Raw genomic sequence first — 21,444 nt, 5'->3', positions numbered from 1 at the left:
GCTGCTGCCACTGCTATACGTGTTGACAAATGATGAGCAAAGCTGTGCGGCAGAGGTCGTGGGTCTTTTTGTCAAACAGGTAACATGATATTCAATGTGTTCATGTCTGTTTCTCCACAGGAAGCTGCACTGCACCAGGAACTTCATCCACATGAACCTATTTGTGTCGTTCATCCTGAGAGCTATTTCTGTCTTCATCAAAGACGGCGTGTTGTACGCCACAGAGGACAGCGAGCACTGCTTCATACACACTGTGAGTAACTCGGACGCACCTGCGCACGCGTTCAGGTGTTAACAAGCAGTCATTGGTGTTCAGATACAATGTTCTCATGTTTTTCCTTTCGTCGTCTCTTTGTCTCTCGTGTCCTTGAAGCTGGAGTGTCGAGCGGTGATGATATTCTTCCACTACTGCGTCCTCTCCAACTACTTCTGGCTCTTCATCGAGGGCCTGTACCTCTTCACTTTACTGGTGGAGACCTTCTTCCCTGAGAAGAGATACTTCTACTGGTACATCATCATTGGCTGGGGTGAGACATCAAACACATCACACAAACGTATTTGATTCTCGCCTTGATGTTCCAGATCGAACGCGTCTTTGTTGTCCTGTTTCAATCAGGGACCCCCACCGTGTGCGTGACCATCTGGGCGGTGCTGAGGCTGCACTTTGATGATATCGGGTGGGTTATCAGCAGCAGACTTTTAGTCTCATGTTGAAGGTTGTGTGTTCATGTTGCTAACTGTGTGGTTTTGTCTCTCTCAGCTGTTGGGACATGAATGACAACGCTGCCATCTGGTGGGTGATAAAAGGACCTGTGCTGGCTTCCATCATGGTGCGTTTTCAGTCTGTTTCAGAAACTGGGACATAAGAACATCACCGCCTTTACCAAAGACGTTTTTATTATTTAATACATTTCCTTTCCATTACCTTCTCTTTTTTTTTCTTTGCTGCAGATCAACTTTGTTCTCTTCATCGGCATCATCGTCATCCTCGTCCAGAAGTTACAGTCCCCAGATATTGGAGGAAATGAATCCAGTATTTACCTGTGAGTAATATTTGTGAGAAGAAATTACACAATCTTTGTCTTACATGTGAAGTTACAAGTTGAATTCACAAGCACTAAAATGCATCGTTGTTCAAATTTGCCCGAATCACCTGCTGGAGGAGAGGGGAGGGCGGAGCAGGGCATACCAACACACACTCACACACTGTAACAGAGAGGCACGTAACACAGCACAACTCATGACATAAATCAGTGTAACTCACGTTACAGTTGTGACTTTGTGAGAGTAAGGGAGAGAGTAAGGGAGTGACATGCAGCGAATGGTCCGGGTCCGGACGCGGAACCGGGGACTCGCTGCTCAGGACATTTGAGCGTCCTGACCATTCAGCTATCAGATCGCCCTGTTTCAAAGTTTTAATCACAGTCAGCATCTTTTTCCTGGACTTAGAGCTTCATCATTTGAAGATCAATCTGGTTGTGGTGGAAATGGACAGAAAGAAGTGAAGCTGCTGAAGTGAAGATGTAAAAGATGGTTCAACATCATTTAAACAACATCAACAGATTTTCTTTCTATATTATCCTTCATCAATAATCTTGTGATGTGTCAGATAGTAGATCATTATTATCTCTAATCTCTGTGATCGAACTCACATTCAGTTGTATATCAAACTGAACAATGTGCTCCCAAACTGCAGCTCATGTTTAAGCCCATTATTAAGTCAGAATATTGTCATCATACCTGTGTTCACATTATAATGAGGACACACACCGTACACTGTTGTCTAGTCCTCTCACAATAACTTGTGAGTGTGTGTGTGTGTGTGTGTGTGTGTGTTTGTGTGTGTGTTGTTTTGTAGGAGGTTGGCCCGCTCTACTCTGCTGCTGATTCCTCTGTTCGGGATTCACTACACTGTGTTCGCCTTCTCCCCTGAGAACTTCAGCAAGAGGGAGCGTCTGGTGTTTGAGCTCGGACTCGGATCTTTCCAGGTGACTCCGTGTTTCTCCGTCGTGGATTAGATTTAGGAAAAAAATTGCTACTTCCATACATTCATACAGAGTTAAATAACAATCTAACGTTACATTTTAATTCAAGAGGAGATTAACACGACTATAAATTTGAGGTTTGAGACGTGGATCTATTGTAAAGCACACAGTGAGAACTGGGCAGTCAAGTTTTGACCAAGTAAAATGATAAAACAGAGTAACACCTTGACTGCGAGGCCGTGCTCAGTGTCACACCTTCAACATTTTATTTTTCAGTCTGTGTATGGAGAGGACTTTGATCATAGTGAGGCAAACAACACATTACAGATCATATGTTACCAAACCAAACAGCTCCACCTTATCATATGTGCACCTGCACTAATGGCTGTAGATTGAAAAGGATTCACTACTCTTACTTTGTGTTTCATCCGACAGCTACCTCTCGTAAAAACAGATAAGTCGGTGTTTCTGTCTCACACTCTGACCCTCTGTCTGTCTCTGCAGGGCTTTGTGGTTGCCGTCCTCTACTGCTTCCTGAACGGAGAGGTAAATCTCCTTTAAGACATGTAACTGACACTGTTCTCATAGAGTCTTCTACATGCACAATTTAATTAGATATATACAGAACAACATCACTGATCAACAGCAAACGCATGAGGAATAGTTGAAGCAGTACAGTATGAATCAGGCTCATTATTTTCAGTTTCTAGATTCAAACAAACACATTTCTTTTCCGATTAATTAAAGGTTCTGTAAACGAACGTCACCGCCACTAGACGACGCACTGCACCACCAGCATCTCAGTCCAAAACACACGGTTTGTCAGCCAAACCCCCGGCCTCCGCTTGGCCACAACCCACAAGCCGTAAAACAAAACAAAAAAAACAATCTCGCCACAACCATTAGCCGTCACTAATGAAAACAGACATGTAGCATTAAGTAGCATCAACTTACTGACACATTGAGGAGAAGAAAAGGCAGTTCTGGGTCAAGCTGGACCCTTAAGCTGCTTGTGGGTCTCTCCATCTCGGTAAAACCAGACCAGTATTGGCTCCACAGTTGGGACTGGGGAAAAAAAATCTGCCTTGGATTTATCCGCTGGGACCGGCTGCACGAACGACACTGACGGAGCCGGTAAAGCTAACTGGGATTCGAGCTGATAGTCACAGCGGCCGGTCAACCTGTGCTCTGGTCTCTTTCTTCGTCAGAGGCCTTTTTAGATGAAAATGTGGTTTCTTCAGTGGAGGAAATTCTTGCAAGTCGCTCTCACCTGAGCGCTGACTTCGTTCTCTGCTCAGGACACCGTGACTACACTATATCTTTACATAGAAAATAGTTGTTTGCCGCTATGATATTGTTTAAAATCTCGTTTACAGAACCTTTAAAAGTATTGAAGCAAAAAACATTTTAGACATTTTTTTTTACTTAGTTTTTTGAAACAGGAACTGCAAATGTTTGAGTATGTGGGGACATAAAGTCCAGGTAAAAACTGGTTTAAACCAACATGTTCCCTTTAAGAAAGTAGTAAAAACTGACAACAATGAGCTTTAAGTCGAGTGCAGACAGAACTGTAGTGAGACAGAGGGACAGTCAGCTTGTCTCTTTCCAGCGAGGTCCATTAATAATGACCTTGTGAAGTATATCCCTCAAGGTGCAATCGGAGATCAAGAGGAAATGGCGCAGCTGGACGGTGAACAGGTACTTTGCTGTGGACCTGAAGCACCGGCATCCTTCGCTGGCGAGCAGTGGGGTGAACGGGGGAACGCAGCTGTCCATCCTAAGCAAGAGCAGCTCGCAGATCCGCATGTCCAGCCTGCAGGCCGAGACCCCGGCCACCTGAGCGGCACCGCCGTAGACGCCGCGTCCGCTACGGGACCCGACGCCGCCGCCAAAACCACCGCCACCGCCGCCACCACCAACAACACGCCCACCCTCGTCCCGATGACCAGCCTCAACAACCCGTTCCTCAACCCGTACCCCAACCCGTACCCGGACGAAACCATGATGGAAACCCAGCTCAACTCCACCGATCCAGAGCAGCCTCTCGTCTGACCTGCTTCCCCTTTGAAAACACGACCAAACCTGAATGTCGCCAATTATTCTCTTAAATCTCTACATGTCCTGACCTTTGACCTGGTTCAGGTGCAGCTGGAGTGAAAACAAACTAAGCCTAACATTTTTCTAAAGGCATGAATAAGGAGTGTAGTGTGTATCTCGTGCATCATTGGGCTGAAACATGCAGAAGAAGCATGGTTATCTATGTATATATTGAGTCAGTGTTACAGTCGTCTGGTGCTACAGTATCTGCTGCTGTCCAGCACAGGGGGGCCAGTGTGTTACCCTGCAGTGTGTGTCCTCTCACAGCGATCATTCCAGTCTGTCTGAGGAAGGTTTCACGCTCTGTCCTCAAAACGTGTTTTAAACCACAACCACACACTATATTCCTCCGTTACATACATGTGTCGCAGCTGCTGTGCCGTGAAATGGCTTCATTTAAAACACACACCAGTGGCTCTCATGTAAATAACTTAAAGGGGCACTCCACTGTTTTTACATGTAAAGATCTGCTGCTGCTCAGCCTTTGTGAACAGCTGTATATTGTTTTTTCTGTGGCTTTGGCGGAGGTGGAAATAACCCGTGTTACAAACTGAGGGCGTGTGGGGTTTTAAAGATGTTTACCAGGCGACGAGCACTATGGGAAATGTAGTATTACGTGTTTTTTGAAGCTTCTAGGAACTAAAATTCAGGATTATCTTGACCGCTGCTGCTTGAACTTTGACCAGTCTGCTTTTTAATCCGACTCCGTTGGGTCCACTTGATTTTATAAAGGTTGCAGGACTAAAACACTGGAGTGACCCTTTAAGCGAGGTGAGAAACTGGGGCACCCTGATGTACAGTAGTACCTTAAATGAGTGTTTCTGACTGAGGTAAACACATCACACCCAGACCTGCCAACTACATCATGTCTAAATTACTGCAGTGCTCTTCATGTACAAACAGTGACTGTGTATGAAAGCTCAGTGTTACTGGCACAAGCCTTCATTTCCTGTGTAAACTGTGACTGATGTAAAACAATATAATGTGCGTGGAAGAGGACCAGATTGAGGAGAAACTTCAGCTGGATCCAGCAGGTGATAAACTTGGGGTAACAGTATTTATCGGAAGGACATATTTTCTACAGTTATGTGAAATGCCAAAAAAAAAAAGAGTAGAAAAAAAAAAAAGGGTTAGATGCTCGACTCAAAAGTGTCTTCTTCGGATGTACGTGCAGCTCTGAGGTTTGCAGACGACGACCACAATCACAAACCTCTTTTTTTTTTTTTTTTTTTTTTTTCTTTTTAAATCTCAGCACTGACACGAGATGTCAGAGAAGAAGAACACGCCTCGGAGGTCTGTGCGTCTGTAGTTTTAAACAGCCGTTAGTACAGAAAATGTCAAATGAAAAACGAATTCATGACTGAAGCACCATGAGTTCAACTGCTTGCATGAAATTTCATTTATTGTACATGTGGTATTGTTTACGTTTCCTTTTCTTTCTTTTTTCGTGGGAATTCAGTGTTTTTAATTGGATGTTACATTTTTTAACAATTTTTTTTTTTTTTCATAAACTTTTTAACTGTTTAACTAAAAGGCTGTTGCAAAGGCGACGCGCTGTAATACTGATTTTATTGCCTCTTCAACAGCCTCCTGCAGGAAGTTTCAACATTGTACTGGTCTAAGTGAAGGTCTAGACCATCTGAAACATCACAGCACTTCACTTATTTTAGGGATGATCACTTTTTTTCCCGACCATTTGAAAAATCTGTTTTAATTTTTTATTAATGAGGGTTTTCCTTTTTCAACAAACTCCTCATGCCACCATGCAGCATCTCTGTATTTCAGCTGGTGGTGTTCGCTCTCCTTAAGCTTGAAAACAAGCACACTGAGATGGATGCGACTTCTGGAGAGTGACTTTTAACTTAACTCGGGGGGTAATTCTCTCACTCCAAAGACGAATTAATCGACTCCTCACTGAGTTTGTATTTTATTTGCACGTATCTGTTTGCAAAGGCTGAGTTAGCTTTGCAACTGATGTCACTGCAGATTTTTCCTTTGGTCTGACTCAACTCTCCTCTGAATCCCTGACAACTTTGTGTCTCCAAAAGTGCCTTTAAGCACAAAACAAGTATTTTGACTTCTGTTGATGATTTAAAAGAAAAGAAAATTTGTCTTTTCAGTTATAAAAAAACGAAACTGCAAAGTGAAGAAAAGGGTTTAACAAAGTGCTTTTATGATGCTTAAGACTAAATCAGTATTTCAAACCTGGATGGCCTTCAAAGTACTTTAACTCGTCTTTGTGAAAGATGAGCACAGCATACGATCGATTAGTGTTTTTAATAAAGCAGTGCTACAGTATATTAACTCAGTATGTACAGTACACTATCACATGCACACAGTGATAAATATGTTTTCATTTCCTTGTTTTACAGACAAAAACCTTTATCTTCTCTACAGCAGGAAAATGGGGAATTACCAGACTGTAAAAAGTCTCATTAACCTGAACCACAGGAGCATTTTCTTTATGATATTCTTCAAAATATGAAACAGTTTTCTACTTCAAAGGGGCTTTATTCTAAATGTCCAATAGATTTGACGATTTCTGCAAGGACAGAAATAATTTGGTCAAACAGCAGATGTCTGAATTTAACCGTCTGAAACTGGAACTGCAAAACTCCAAAACAAAAAATAAGTGAATTCTTTGACCAATAGATATTTGCCATTTCTTTTATGAGTGCACATTATTTATGATAATAATAATAATAATAATAATAATAATAATAGAAAAGCACATCTCCTCAGTTCAGTATTATAATGTAGTTAAACGTTGAGTTTTCTCCTCATTAGCTGTTTGAACACAGTCACACAATAAATATATTTTTGTTAATTTGCAGGCAAAAGAAGTATGGAGTCCTGAAACTGACAAAAAGTCTTTAAACAACAATAGTAATAATTTATTTCTTCAAAATAAATAAAACAATTAAATTGATTGTTTAAATTCTTTTATTAAGTGATTGGATTTTACACTCCATTATAATTAAACAATATTCCTTATCCATATTTAGAAATACTAGGAAAAGGAGACCCCAGGAAAACCCACTTAATGTTGGCAACAACAAAAAAAAATCTAAATCATTTTCAGATTATTTATTTATTTTTTACATTTGCATTCTTACGTTCTTCTTTTAACTGTCCTGTTACAGTTCCCGTAGATTCTATCTCCCTCATTTATCTTCTCGACACTGCCAGGAATTTCATGTTGATGGAAAATGACTAAATCCTTTTCATTCATTGAACTTTAATTTCACCTTCATTTTTTTCTTGTTTTACAGAAACAGCCTAATTTTAAATATCAAACTGCCAAATTCAAACGATACCTGATATCCTCAACAACAGCCCTGCATCAAGATTAAAACTGAACGAAATTTGGTTGGAAAATGAATGTTTTACACGCAATGAGACAGAAAGCATCATTCTTGACCTTTGTCGAGAATTATGCGTTCTGTCTATTTATTAGCTTTTATGGAGTTTTTAAACATATCACATCTGTATCAGCAGATGGATTTTGCCAAATTGTCATAGGACTTCCATGTCGTCCCATAATAATCCTGTTTTCACTCTCAACCTTTAAGCCAACGGACGAAAAGTCTGCAAAATGCTCAGAAAAATTGACTTCAATTGATTTCAAAAATTCTGCAGCATCCGCATCAACAGCAAAACACTGTGTATTATCATCCAGAGCTACAACGATTTGGCAATTAATCGATTAATTGAATTAATTGGTTTGGTCTTTTCTTTTCTCGAAGATAAAAGGTCATCCATTTGATAGTTCCAGCTCCTGCTGCTTGTGATGAACTGAATATCTTTGGATTTTGGGCTTATAGACCAAACAATTAATTGATTAACAACTACTAATGGACCTTGTGGTTGTTTTTTGTCTACATAGCATTTTACTGAATTTATTTTAAACTGGTAAAATTGAAATATTGTCACTGAAATTACATGGAAGAAATGTTTATATAGATCTTCAAAAAAAAACAACAACTTTTCAACCAGATTCTGTCCATTTTTAACCTCAGCGTACAGACGTCTTTTGACCTGCAGATAGATCCAGATCCATGTTTTCTGTGAGTTCAGACCACGCAAAGGCAAAGAGAGAAAAAGAAGGGCTGACCGCAAACTGTTTTCAGTCTGACCTGCAATAATACCAGTGCAGTTCCAACAGCAGCCATAGGGGGGCCCTGTCTTATCTGCTGATGTTCAGAGGGGGTGGGGGGTGGGGGGGGTAAAGGGCTGGACAATCAGCGCCTCTGCTCTGGTTGAGTTGAATGTTCAGTCAACGTTCATCACAGACATTAAGACAATCTCACCACGTCATGAGCCTGATTCTGTTGATGTGTTCATAGATTTATTTCCTTTAGTGTTAATACGGGAGTTGGAGCCTTATATTGCCAGTACTCTGTTGATGTCAGACAAAGATGTTGCTATTATTATAAGAATAAATATTCATTTGAACCTGTTGTTTTGAACTATGAAGTAGTTAGTTGAAGTGTTTGAAAGGTCTGTAGCCAACCTTTGTGACTAAATAAACCGCAGTTTAAATGTGCGAGACAGAAACAAGCTGCCAATGTCGTACCTTGTAAATGGAGTTTTCTGTGGTTCAAAGTGAATAGCTGTCATTTAAAAAAAAAACTTTGCGCTGTGATTGTTCTCATATTTTTATTATTATTAGATTTTTTTCTTAAATGGTGATTGTGCTAAAAGTATAAAGCCTCCTGTAATGCCTCTGTACTCTCTAATAGGCTGATGCATGCGTGTTAAATCGTTTTGATCTCATTTGAACCGGCAGACGTAATCACAAGGGAGGGTCGAGCTTTCTGGCCATTAGGAGAATCTCAGCTGTGTCCCTGTTTTTTCGAATCCACTGTAACGAGTGGGTGAGGCAATTAATAAAGCTAGAACACAGATATTGGGTTTCAACTGTGAACGATTTATCTAATTGTAGCTCGAGTCCCATCAGGACCCATCCAATACTTTTCCTTTGAATGTTAATTTTCCCAAACAGGAGGAAAAGAAAAGTGCCATAAAAGAACTGCTTTTCTGTTTTTTTACTGTGCAGCATGACATGAGAATTGGTTTAAAATGTTTTTCTTTTTAGCTTTTTGATGGTGGTTATCTTTGTTGAATTGCTTCATTATACCAATTGCCTGTTTAGATCATTTACAGGTTAAGAAAAAAAAAATGGGGTGGGGGTGTGGGTATTCGGCAGTTTGTGTACTGATGGCTGAATGTAAAAGTACCTTAAAGCTCTCTGCTGTGAGCCTGCTTCTGTCTGCTCATGAGCCCTTCTTTGATCTATTTCACTGCACAGTGCACCATTTTATTTAGTTTGGTGTGTGTGAAGGGTTTTTTGTACATTATCGACAATAAATGTTTCTAACTTGTTGGCTCACTGATGTTGTCTGTTAATGTTATAATTATTTGGACATCAGTCTTTTATGAGGCTGGTCTCATTCTGTGTTTTTTGTTATTGTCAATCAGACTAAGGAAAAGATCAAAACCATTTGTCATTACTCTGCCGAAGATATAAACCTTTAAAAAGAAGGTCACAAATACAAAGTTTCAATTTCAAAAGAGGCTCAGCAATTTCCAAAAACAGCTGGAAACTGTAGTTTTTAACAACTGTTACCCAAAACAAGAGGTAATAGTGCATTTCTTTGGGACTATTTTCAGCTGCGGATGAATCCACATTTGATACTTGAGGTATACAGGAAACAGGACGGTCTATGTGGGACTGAGGCAAAATAAACGACAGTGTGTGTGTTCAAGGTAATGAACATAGCTAACGTTAGCATAGCTGTTTATTTACCAGTCTAGAATAAACATTGCGAGTTAGCATCAAACTTCATTCATTTACTCACCAACAGCTGTCTCCAGTGGTGGAAAGCAACATCAATATCAACTCACATCTTTTCCTCCACTGAAGTTAGCATGCTAACCAGCTAGCCGCAGCCTGACGTGAAGATGTAGCTGCTCAGACGGCGTATTATAACCTCTTGTATTACAAGCTTTTGTCAAACGACAGCGGCAGACAAAACCTACAAACAGCCTCTTTTGTTGGACAAAATAATTTGAAATGTGTGCTCAATCTTCTGCTGAAAAAAGTCCCTAACAAACACAATATTTCCTGCTGGTTGAGGCAGTTCTGCTAAAAACTATAGTGCCCAGCTGTTTGATGTGTTTGTGAGTCTTATTAAAAGATTCATGGGTTTGGGACTGAGTGCCACAGATGGGGAAGGGAACACAGAATCCTTTAACTTTTGCCCCCAGCCCAAATAAGAAAACACCAAACCAGCAGCTTGCATTATGTCGTAAACTGGAACCTGTAAGAGAAACATTCACAATCACTTTTTCAAGTAAGAGAAGAGTAATAACATGTTCACTGTCCACACCGAAACTGTAAATAGATGTAATCTATAAAGCACAAGTCCAACCCTCATCCTTGCTGCACAATTTTAAATTTAACAAACTTTTTTTTGTCATTTAAGCAGTAACTTGAATCTGTCACAACACAGAGGCAATATGTTTTTGCTGCTCAGCAAATACTCAAGTACATGGTATAATATCACAATCTTAAATATATGATTTTGTCACACAAATTTTGAATGCAAACCTATATTGTAGGTTCAATCCACCTGAACTGCAGAGAGACAGTGAGTTATACTGTATGATAAAGGCACTGTAGCGGTCAGTAGCTGAATAATGTGGATAATATATAACTGTACATATGTATGTACAGTATTTACTTTACACACCTGCTATATGCTAACCAAAGTAAAGCACAGAAACAATATGAATTCAGCTTAAAATCTTGATTTCAAAACATATTCCTCAGAGGAAACATGCTTTGGATTAGCATTAGCATTAGCACAGCAATTGGTAACTGAGCTTCGCTAAACCTTTGCTAACAAACATAGACATATATTTTAATTTTTTCCACATTTTGCAATATTATGGCAAATAAGAATAAAACGTTTTTTTAAAAGTTACATGTATGATACAAAAATAATGATACAATAATGGTAAACATAAATACCAACTTATCTATCTTAAAGTAACTTTTTTACAATCTGAAACTGATATAAATCTGTTGGATAACTGCAACATTGTCATAAAATACATGTAAAGTAGTTCAGGTCTATTTACATTCACACAAAGATGTAAAAAAAAAAAAACAATCTGACAAATAAATAGCTTTTACAGTCTAGTGCTCCAGATGTGCGCTAGTGCACTGTGCAACATGTTGCATGCAGAGCCACCGATGGTAACGTGGGCATGTTCCATTTAATAAGACTGTTTAATTTAATAGGGAATCTCTCTGTAATACAATCATTTAATGGCCAATGCCCAACGTTCAAGAAACCATGTGGCGCTGAATCAGTAACAGCAGGAACGACAAGGACGTCACGGTGAGTCCAGGCTCTAATGAACGGCACTAATACACAAAGTATTCAAAGAAAGTACAGATCTGTAAAGTTAAGGAGAAGTGCATACTAAGTGATTTTCCTTTAAGAACTGTGAGGACGGCATTTCAGAAACCGTACGTTTAAAGGTGGGAAAGTTAACTAGACGTGAACCAACCAGTTAATCTTCATCCTTTACATCTTTTTTACATTTAACACTGAACTATACGTTTTGAAAACATTTGCAATAAAACAAAAATCTTATTTTTATGTGGCCTGTCCAGCCGGTAACTGGCCCATTACTGCCCCCTGATGCTGGAGCACAAAAACTTTGTTTTCTTCCTCCAGCCACTAGAGGGCAGCAGTGAATAATCCATCCCACACTCTGCACAAAGCTGCACGAAGATGAGATTTATAGTTAATCTTAAGTGTTTTTTTTACACCATGTTTTGGTTTTACAGGACAGAAGACTTCAAGCATGAGAACTAATTGGTTGGTTTGCCAAATGAACATCTGTTTATAACAGCAGGGCACAGCCACGTCCCTGAGCTGTTTTACAGGAAGTATCTGGGACTCGTCATTTTATAGCACTAATGCGGGTCTGTGGTCCAGTATATTAACCTGGTTGATAATCTCTCACTTTGCACTGACTGCTCATAAAAGGTGATAAATGTTTGAAAGTGGGTGATAAACTGCACTAACATGAACCTAGCGTTCACCTGTGCGGCCTGTTGCAGACAGGTAAATCTGCAAAAAAAAACTGAAATGTATATAAAATTTCTTTGAAAATGATGGTGTCTGCCACTCCTGCTCTGTGTTCTCCCTCCTCTCACTATTTGACACCACAACATAATGAAAATATATTTTACTGATGCCCATTTTCATGCATTTGTTTGCTTTTATGAGCCGCTGAAAATATGAGCAAAAACAACATTTTATCTCAAGAGGAAAGACTGAGCAAGAGAGACTCAGGACGCAGGAGGAATAAGTCGTTTCTTACTTTCGGTTAAATCCTGTTGATTATTTGTTATTTCTACAAAAATAAATGAAATGTTTTGAAGCCATATACTAACTCTGATATCCGTGATTTTGTAATAGAGGAGAATTAATTTAGTCGTTGCCTGAAAATGTGGAGGAGGTTCCCCAAAGCAAAAATCATAGTTTTCTTTAATGATGTGAAAATGAAACCCTCCTCATGATCTCTGAAATTTCAAACGTCATGAGTAATATGACCTCAGGTGAGTTTATTCTGTGTAGTGAATTAATAAAAGTTAGACTCAAGTTTACAGGTCTACACATTTGTAAATTTGGCGCATGAGGGATTCTGTAAAACCTTCAGTACCTGACAGAGATGAGAGGAACCTCAAACATTCAACACTCTGCGCTTTAGTCTTCTGTTCAGGACGTCGTCCAGACACAAAGCAGACGTTGATACACGGGACACGACGGACACAGTGTCGCAGTTGAACGTTCCTCAGACGGCGGAGACGTTGTTGGGCGTGACGGTGTGGGTGAGGGCGTGCATCTCTGAGCCCGGCTGCCCTCTGGGGCTGGACTTGTCCAGAACAGAGATCTGAGTGACCGTACTGCTTTCAGTGAACAACGGACGCCGTTGTTTACTGTAGCTAAGGTAGCTCTGAGTCTGCCACTTCCAAAACCTCTTCTTTAGTTCCGCCTGCACCTAAACACAGACACACATGAACACACACACACATGAACACACACACACACATGCACAGAAACACTGAATTAAAACAAAACCTTCAGAGCCCAGATGAAATGAGGTTCGAACTTCTCAACACAACTCTGATGAACCCACTGATGTTTTCACTTAGTTTGCCTGATTAGACTCTCAGTGCTTGATTGACATCTCCCTCACTCTTGTTTTCATTTTCCTTCACCTGTGACACCTGTGACACCTGGGACAAAACACACCATTTTTTATTAAAGAAATGTTTTAAACTCTGTAAAAAAAATACTCTCCTGTGTCATTTTTTATGTTTAACATGGTTTTCACACATAAAAAGTGAAAAAACTGGGTCTGAAGCTCATCTCCTCTTACTTCCTGATTGAGAAATCTGGATCAGGCCTTGTGCCCCGCCCACCACCTGCCTTCTCCAGGTGGACAGGTGAAAGAGCAGAGAGTATCAAGAGGGTTAGAGGAGGAAACATCAGAGAGACTCAGCCTCATGTTTGAGCCTCAGTCAAACCCAGACTCAAATGAGGAGTCTGTTGAGACCAGAATCACCCATCTGAACCTTTAGCACAGTTAGCATCTTTTATCTGTTTATGTTGTTTGTTGGCTTGTAACTGGCAGTGGCTGGCACAGTGTTAGCGGTTGTGCTAATGCTAACTCTCTCTCTCTCTCTCTACTGACAAGGTTTCAGGTACGCTCTATATAATAAAACTTGCAGTTGATTGGCTAAAACATGCAAAACCAGTTGTATGTTCTTTTAACTGCTGAATAATATTGACCAAGATCCAAGCACATTTCTAACCAGCTCATATTAATCATATCATATCAGTCTACAGATGTCATGTCGCATTTACCCACCTCCCCGTTCAGGAAACAGTAGAGCAGGGCCACAACGAATCCCTTCAGAAGAGAAACATGTTATTTAGAAAAATATCTGCAAGAAAGTGTAAGACACTGTGTCATGATGTTTCCATGGAAAACTGACATGATTTTTTGATTTGTCTCCGTGTCGTGTTTTACCTGAAAGGATCCCAGACCGAGCTCGATGAAGAGTCGGGCCTCTGCCCCCGTGTTCTCTGGCAGGAAGGCAAACACCATGTAGTGCATCCCAAACAGAGGGATGAGAAGCAAAGTGGATTTGGCCAGTCTCCTGCACACACACACATGACACAACACACCCGTGAGGTCTACATTCTTGTATGTGTGTGTATACGTGTCGTCATGTGGAGGGATATTTATATATTTACTTGAAGTGACTGGTGTCGTTGCCGCCGACACCAGGAGACCTCAGCTTCTGGACCAGAATCCGGATCACGTTGATGAAGATGATGAAGTTCACCTACATGAAACCAATGGAAAGACTTATTCTTGTCTTATACTTCTCTATGTTACGTGTTCCACAGATGCAAGTACCTGCACTACAGCTGTATTGATTGAGTCTTTTTTTTAAATACAGAAAGTTGCCAATCAATGCCTCCGCTCCAGCACAGGGTGCTCCGTACTCAACAGATACATCATACCAAGCCAATAAACATCTGTCTGACCTGGGGGCCCTCATATCAGTGGATGGATTTTCGTGGAGTTTTGATTAGCAACCGTCCAGTCAATCATCATGCTGCTAAGACAAAACACAGATATGCCTCTGGCTGTACTAAAAGGAAACTTAAGGAAATAAAGACAGGGAGCAGAAGCCTGGAGTTATTGATTGCAACTGAAGGAATTGATACACATATTCTTTAGCAGTTCATAGATGAATAATCAGGAGAAAAAGACAAGTGCTTTTGCAACCAATGAGAATGGACTACCAGCAAATCAAAATCAAAACCACTGTAGACTCGACTTCCGTCACTGTGGAAGAAAGAAGGAAACAACACAACCACACAAACACCAGGGGATGGTTTCACAAAAATATATTTTGACTATGACCTTGATATAACATAAATAGGCGTCTAAATTCATCCGTTGCACAAAGCAGTTTAGTTCTTGACTATCTTAATAAATTAAGACTTCTTCAATATAAAACCAAAAGGCCAACCGAAAATGAGTCAGTCTTTTTTGATCGGACTAACATCAGACTGATCTATGAGCAAAATGAAGACTGGCCTAACACTACAGACCAGCCTGAGATATCTTTGTAAAGGCTGACCCAGTCCTGAGGGACAAAAGACTCTTTAAGAAACTCCTTCCCTGTGTTCTGTCACCTGGTTTAACAATCACACCTCTCTGTAGCTAATTATAGCTGGTCACCTGTCAAAGATCCACAATGCAAAAAAGGTCCAAAAAATGCTGCTCCACCTTCTGCTTGAGAAGCCCCAGCCTTTGTCAACAGGACACGGCCGCGCCCTCAAAAATGACAGATGCAACGGCTGCCATTCAACCTAGCTCCCAAAGGCAGTGGCCTACTGCGGCCACAAGAGGGCAGGAAATTACAAGATCGATGCAAACAGGCTCATTCAGATCCGTCATGGGAGGGCATGGGAATGCTGTTCTTCCACTTTTCTATCGCTCTAATAGCTTTAACTATTTAACTATTTAACTACTACTAAGCTTCATGTGATCCTGACTCCATGATGCTGAGATCAGGGCTCTGTGGGGATCAGGACTCCTGGTTCTGGTTCTTTAAGTTTGGGTTTGTTGTTCTGCCGCAGAATTAAACCGGGACAAATCAATGCCAATCTCTGACGTTATTGGGTGATGGATAAACATCAAATTGAATCTTCTTTTCTTTCTTCAAATCTAAATCTTTTACAGATAAAAAAATCTGTATGTATTTAGCAGATTCTCTTAAAGAGCTGGTGCTGCTGCTGATCGACAGTGAGTGACAGCATGTGTACATGAGATGGTGCGCAGCCCTTTATTCTTTCTCCAGGTTGACAGTGGAACAAACAGAGACAAGGACCAGCGTACAAACAAATTAGTCCTGCCAAAGTGAGGAGGAAAAGAGGGAAAAAACATGCTGCTACAATCAGGCTCTAAAACAAACAACAGTCCGCCGATTAGCTGTTTCTGTCAACTGCCAAAGACGATGAGCTTGTAGACAAATCTGCACACCGGCCAATTTTCCCAGAATCCACTCTCCTTGACTTATTATTGTGAAGACAGGATAAGAGTCTGCAGTCACAACACAGGCCTGATCCGAGATTTAGGACTCCTGTGATTCCTCAATAGCTCCCACTGTAACAGCTCTGCACTCACCAGTAGCGATGCAGTTATTGGAGCTTTTATGATCCACCAGATGAAGGCCACATCTGTGTCATCCCAGCACCTGAGACACACAACAGGCAGTAATGAGATAAACAAGACAGCCACAGAAGTACAATATTGTACAGATGTCGTCCCGAAGCACATGACACAGATCCTCATGGGCGAGTCTAAACCTAAACCCAGCATAAACTTTTATTTTTCAACTTTCATCCCTTCTGATCACTGTTTTTAAGACAACTGTGTTGTGTAATATGTTAATATATTAATGAGAATCTCTACATGTGACTCCTGTGACTTTGTGATGTCACCCATCACAGCCATCCCCCAAGCCCCGCCCCCCTGGACTCACCATCCAACAGGATTTGGTTTCTCTGAGTGTTTTACCTGAAATCTGCTATATTTTTATTGGTTCACTCAGAAAACAGTCAGCCAACCAGAAGAGAGGCCCAGAGCCTCCTCTCTTCTGATTGGCTCACTGACCTGTTTTTACTAGAGCTCCAGAGAGAAGCCTGAGAGAGGAGATGTAAAACTACACAGAGATGGTTTTTGGTTCTTAAAACCAAAAATATATCTTCTTATGGATCAACACTTCAGATAAAACACAGGAGAAGAAGAAAATATGTGACCTTTAATATAAAAATCCGTTTTAATATAATGGTTTCAAAAACTTTTTTTCAAAAGTTTTGAGACCACTCTCATATCTGTAACATTTAAGGCTGCAGCCAGCAGGTGATTAGCTTAGCTTAGCTTAGCTTAGCTTAGCACAAAGCCTGCAAACACAGGGGTACAGCTAGCCTGGCTCTGTTCAGTTTTAACACAAAAACCACACACTAATATCTCAGTAATTAACACATTACACATGAGTGTAAAAATGGGTCTTTAGTAAGACTGCAGATGTAACTGAGACCGTCTGAAGTTCACCTAATGTGCAGGCTGACCCATGTTGTGTCTGTCTGTAAAGGAATGCAACACAAACCTAGGTGTTTTCTTCTGCTGAACCTGGAATATTCTTCTTCAGTTTTACCTGTGAAAAACCTCTGTGTGGTTCTGTAGCAAATAATGGCATAAAAACAAGGAGCACAAATCCAGATCCTAAATATCCACAGTGATGTTTTAGGTGGCATCCTGTCCCATGTCCTCAATACTGAGGTGTTTTTATGTGACATGAGCTCACCCCCTGTTATCGTAGAAGTTTCGAGTGAGGATCCAGGCTGTTATGATTGTTGTAGGGAGACCTAGGACACACAAGCACAATGACCTGACCATTAGAGTCAGTATAGAACCTTAACAAGAGACAGTTGGAGGAAGTGAGGAAGAGAGCGACCTAAAGGTGAAAAGAGAAGGCACCCACCCCAGCCGATGAGTATGTACCACCAGAAGTATTTCTTCTGGAAGACGAAGGTGAGAGCGAGCAGCGTCTGCAGGTACATGCCCTCCACCAGCAGCCAGAAGTAGTTGGCGAGGATGCTGAACTGGAAGAAGGCCACGGCTGATTTACAAGACGTCTGCAAACAAACACAACAAACATCAGATCAGTCCATGTAGATCATTTATAATAGTAATGGCCTCTCACATCAGTTTATGGGTCACAGGGGGGTTGATAATGAGGATATGTCTGACAGCAAAGTAGATAAATGCCTTATTTTAATTTGTCACCTTTCATATTTGAAGCAGTTAGCACTTTTATGTCTGATGTTGCAGCTGAAGTGACCGTACTATTTAGGCTTATTCATCTTTATAGTTCATGTTTATAGTTTAAAGCAATGTGAGTTTAGACACTTGACTGACTGAAATCAAACACTGACACAGGAGCGGTTTACGTTTCCAGTCTGATTCCAGAGGAGATATTATATTACAATCTGTTTCATATGGTTTTATAAGATAGGGTTAGGTATTTATTTCAAACCTAACCCACAACAAGGAAGAAATATTTAGCCAGTTTTGTTCCTGACTGAAACATTATGTTAGAACTACATAAATAATAATAATTAAAAAAATAGACTGCTAACAGAAGTGGGGACTCTATCTTCCTACCTGTTTAACACAAAAGTAAAAACAGGTCCTCATGTCAGGAAAAAACACACATATATACTGTATATAAAAAATATATAAAAACATACTTCTGTGAGTTGGTTGAAAACTCTTGTTTCCAGCTGATTCACTTTAAAGTGAGAACTTTGTAAATTAACATAATGAGGAAGTTTAATATAACACTAAATGTCTGAAGCAAAAGCATAAAGTCACCACATCATTATCCATGTAGAAGAGAAGACCTGGTCCATGATAGGTTTGTGGAACTGTATTATAAGATGTACATTATGTTAAAAGGATCCATGTCTGATATTATAAATGTATGCAAGAACCGATGTTCCTTCTTTGCTGTTGTTTTCTTTTTCTCTAACCCAACCTCCAGTACTGAATAATTATAAAAATCTCATCACAAAAATGCAAACTGTATTATAAGATGTTTTATTTGTGTGAACAACAACCCTGTTCAGATGCTTTTACTTTGACAGTCAGCACAGGTTCATTCTTTAAAACAATATGTTTAACGACTACAAGAGAAGAGGCCTGAGAATCTGAGTTTACAGTGTGTGGCCAGATGTGCTGCTGCAATGAGTCTGGCTCAGGTTCCTCTGGGTGTAAACTTCCCCCCAACACACAATCCAAAATGACAAATTCTGGCATTTTCACTTCTGTGTCATGACTACAAAGCCAAAGGGCTAACCATCTGCCTACTAATGTCTCTGCACCTGGTGTAAATGCAGCATCGGGTGGTCGTTGGTCAGTGAACAGCTCCCGACCAACGTCTTTCTGTCCTCGTGTATTTAAATCATCATCTTTTCATGCCTCCACACCAGCTGGGCTCTCCGTCCATCCCATTCTAGTGGCCTACAACAAAATCTCTGTAACACCTTGATTGACCTTCTTCAAATTTGGCACAAACATTTACCTGGACTCAAGGATGAACTGATTAGATTTGGTCAAAGGTCAAAGGTCAAGGTCAGTGAGAGCTCAAAAAGACTTTTTTGCATTTACTCAGGACTTCGTGCAGCATTATGATAAATTTTCACACAAACGGTTCATATTTTATATGACTGGATAAACAGAGTGGTGGATGCTTGCTCTTCACCAACTCCTTAGAAAAATATCTGGCTCACTAACTTCACCAGTCTGTAATAATTTGGTTCTGAGCAGTAATAATAAGTAATTGATTACTAATAAATAGATTTTGCGACCAACTTTTCCAACACCACCGTCTCGTCCATTTTTCATCACTTGCCCTTGTTTTTCTGTCACACTTTCCACCTTCACTAATCCATCAACCTGTTTTTTTTTCTCTACATAAATCTGTATTTTGGTTCTGATGGAGCAGAAGAGCCTCCTCTCACCCTCTCATCCTCTCACCCTCTCACCCTCTCATCCTCTCATCCTCTCTTTCTGTCGCGGCCCCTTTTTCAGCCTCACTTCGGCTCTGAATGAGTCACGCTGGTGTGATGATGCTGGTCGCTCGCAGCCACACAAGAGGGACACTTCTCCTCACTGCAGGCACTCTCATCAGCAGAAACCGCATCAGTAATGTCCTCAGGGGCTCCAGCTCGGTCTTTCCCAGCATTTCAGTCCTATAAACCCTCCCTGCTCTCTGCCATAATCAGCTCTTGTGAGTTCGTGAGGGTTCACGACCAGGAAATGAAAAAAGAAAACTGGTAATTTTCACTGACTGTGAAAACTTCTTTGACAGAGTTTTATCTTTCTTTCCTTTTCCTTTCATATTTTCTTCCATCCTTAGTTCTGTCCTTCTTTTTTCTTCATATCCACCATCATCTCTCCTAATTTCCTTTCCTTTTCTCCTTTCCATCCCTCACTCCCTTCACTTTCCCTTTATTGCCTCTATCATTTCTTGTTTTCTTCCTTCTTTACTCTTTTTTACATTTTCTGTTTCAGCTGCAAAACATTTCCCATAAGTGGACTTTCCACTATACAGCACAAACTCACTTTCACTCTTTCTCTCCAACATGTTCCCTTGTTTGCTTTTACTTAAGCACAGCGTGTTTTTCTGACGCTGGTTTTTACTAAAGTAACGGCCCTAAGTCCTTCAGTGGTAAATATAGACGCCTTAATGGAGCAGGAGGGTTTAACACTCACCGTCGACATGAAGCAGTGGTCCAGGTTTTCATCAGAAAAAAGGACGCCATCTTTGATGAAGACGGCGCTCGCTCTCAGGATGAAGGAGAAGAACAGGTTGATGTGGATGTAGTTCCTGGTGCAGTGAAACTTCCTGTAGAGAAGAAGAAGAAGAAGAAAAAACACGTGTCAAGGTTTTGGGAATGATGTCGGTGGGTCGGTTATAAAACTGATGTGAGATACTTCACCTGAAGACAGTGAAGACAAAAATGGCCGATATCAGAGAGATGAGGGAGGTAGCGTAGCCAGCAGTGTACACCTGCTTGAAGTTGGAGAAGTATGTTGTCTGAAATGCAGAAAAGAAAAGTTATTCCTTACAAGTGTTTGTTAATTTGATGGGAGTTGGATGCTGGAAGTCAAAAGCTGCTGTTACTGTTTTACATTAAAAAATTGCTGTTATATTGTGTAAATTAGTTGTTAGTTGTTGACGCAGCGGCTTTGCGTTTTCTCTTAGAACGATTCTGCGGAATTGATGCGACTGACATGATGTGAATTAAGTCGATGCAGAAACGATGCACCTGTGAAGTTTCTTTACGCAGCAGCAGGTAACAGATCTCGCAAAGCCAGGCTACATCCTGCAGGGGACTAGGACTAGAGAACCGGGCCTGGTTCTACAGGGATGCAAAAGCTTGCATTGCACCCTTGGTAGCATTGCACCCTCTCTAACCAAAGATGGCTGCGGAGGCCGAAGTAGAACACCAGCAACAACACATCCTCCACAGCTGCAGACACCAGGTGACGACAGTAACGTTACCAGTGGCAAAGTTGTTGTAGCCGAATAGTTTAGCATCTGCTACGATCACCAAGCTCCCAACACCGAACTCACCCCAACGCCTTGGCCTGCAACTTCAACAAGTGCCAGAAGACCTGGGTA

General features: G+C 40.8%; 2 protein-coding genes across 3 annotated transcripts in view; one reads left to right on the top strand and one right to left on the bottom strand.

The window, feature by feature from the left end:
- Positions 1 to 8,297, top strand: part of adcyap1r1b (adenylate cyclase activating polypeptide 1b (pituitary) receptor type I) — a 28,090-nt gene extending 19,793 nt beyond the window's left edge. The window contains exons 7-14 of one of the 2 annotated variants that reach the window (XM_087180013.1): positions 121 to 253; positions 374 to 527; positions 617 to 677; positions 761 to 830; positions 952 to 1,043; positions 1,859 to 1,988; positions 2,490 to 2,531; positions 3,624 to 8,297. In XM_087180013.1, coding sequence (XP_087036139.1) covers positions 121 to 253; positions 374 to 527; positions 617 to 677; positions 761 to 830; positions 952 to 1,043; positions 1,859 to 1,988; positions 2,490 to 2,531; positions 3,624 to 4,037 — 1,096 coding nt within the window. In that variant the 3' untranslated portion in view covers positions 4,038 to 8,297. The remainder of the gene's footprint in view (positions 1 to 120; positions 254 to 373; positions 528 to 616; positions 678 to 760; positions 831 to 951; positions 1,044 to 1,858; positions 1,989 to 2,489; positions 2,532 to 3,623) is intronic. The other variant, XM_023428956.2, reaches the window with a different exon arrangement.
- Positions 8,298 to 11,115: 2,818 nt separating this feature from the next.
- Positions 11,116 to 21,444, bottom strand: part of ghrhrb (growth hormone releasing hormone receptor b) — a 43,472-nt gene continuing 33,143 nt past the window's right edge. The window contains exons 6-13 of the mRNA XM_023428780.2: positions 20,532 to 20,664; positions 17,737 to 17,890; positions 17,560 to 17,620; positions 16,377 to 16,446; positions 14,429 to 14,520; positions 14,202 to 14,331; positions 14,040 to 14,081; positions 11,116 to 13,166 (exon numbers count right to left, since the gene is read on the bottom strand). Of these exons, the coding sequence (XP_023284548.1) occupies positions 12,960 to 13,166; positions 14,040 to 14,081; positions 14,202 to 14,331; positions 14,429 to 14,520; positions 16,377 to 16,446; positions 17,560 to 17,620; positions 17,737 to 17,890; positions 20,532 to 20,664 (889 nt within the window). The 3' untranslated portion in view covers positions 11,116 to 12,959. The remainder of the gene's footprint in view (positions 13,167 to 14,039; positions 14,082 to 14,201; positions 14,332 to 14,428; positions 14,521 to 16,376; positions 16,447 to 17,559; positions 17,621 to 17,736; positions 17,891 to 20,531; positions 20,665 to 21,444) is intronic.

Source organism: Seriola lalandi, unplaced genomic scaffold (assembly GCF_002814215.2).
Source record: "Seriola lalandi dorsalis isolate HSWRI2012SDOR001 ecotype SW California unplaced genomic scaffold, Sedor1 jcf7180002054885, whole genome shotgun sequence".
In the NCBI taxonomy this organism is placed as follows: domain Eukaryota; kingdom Metazoa; phylum Chordata; class Actinopteri; order Carangiformes; family Carangidae; genus Seriola; species Seriola lalandi.
This window is presented reverse-complemented; position numbering and strand designations above follow the sequence as displayed.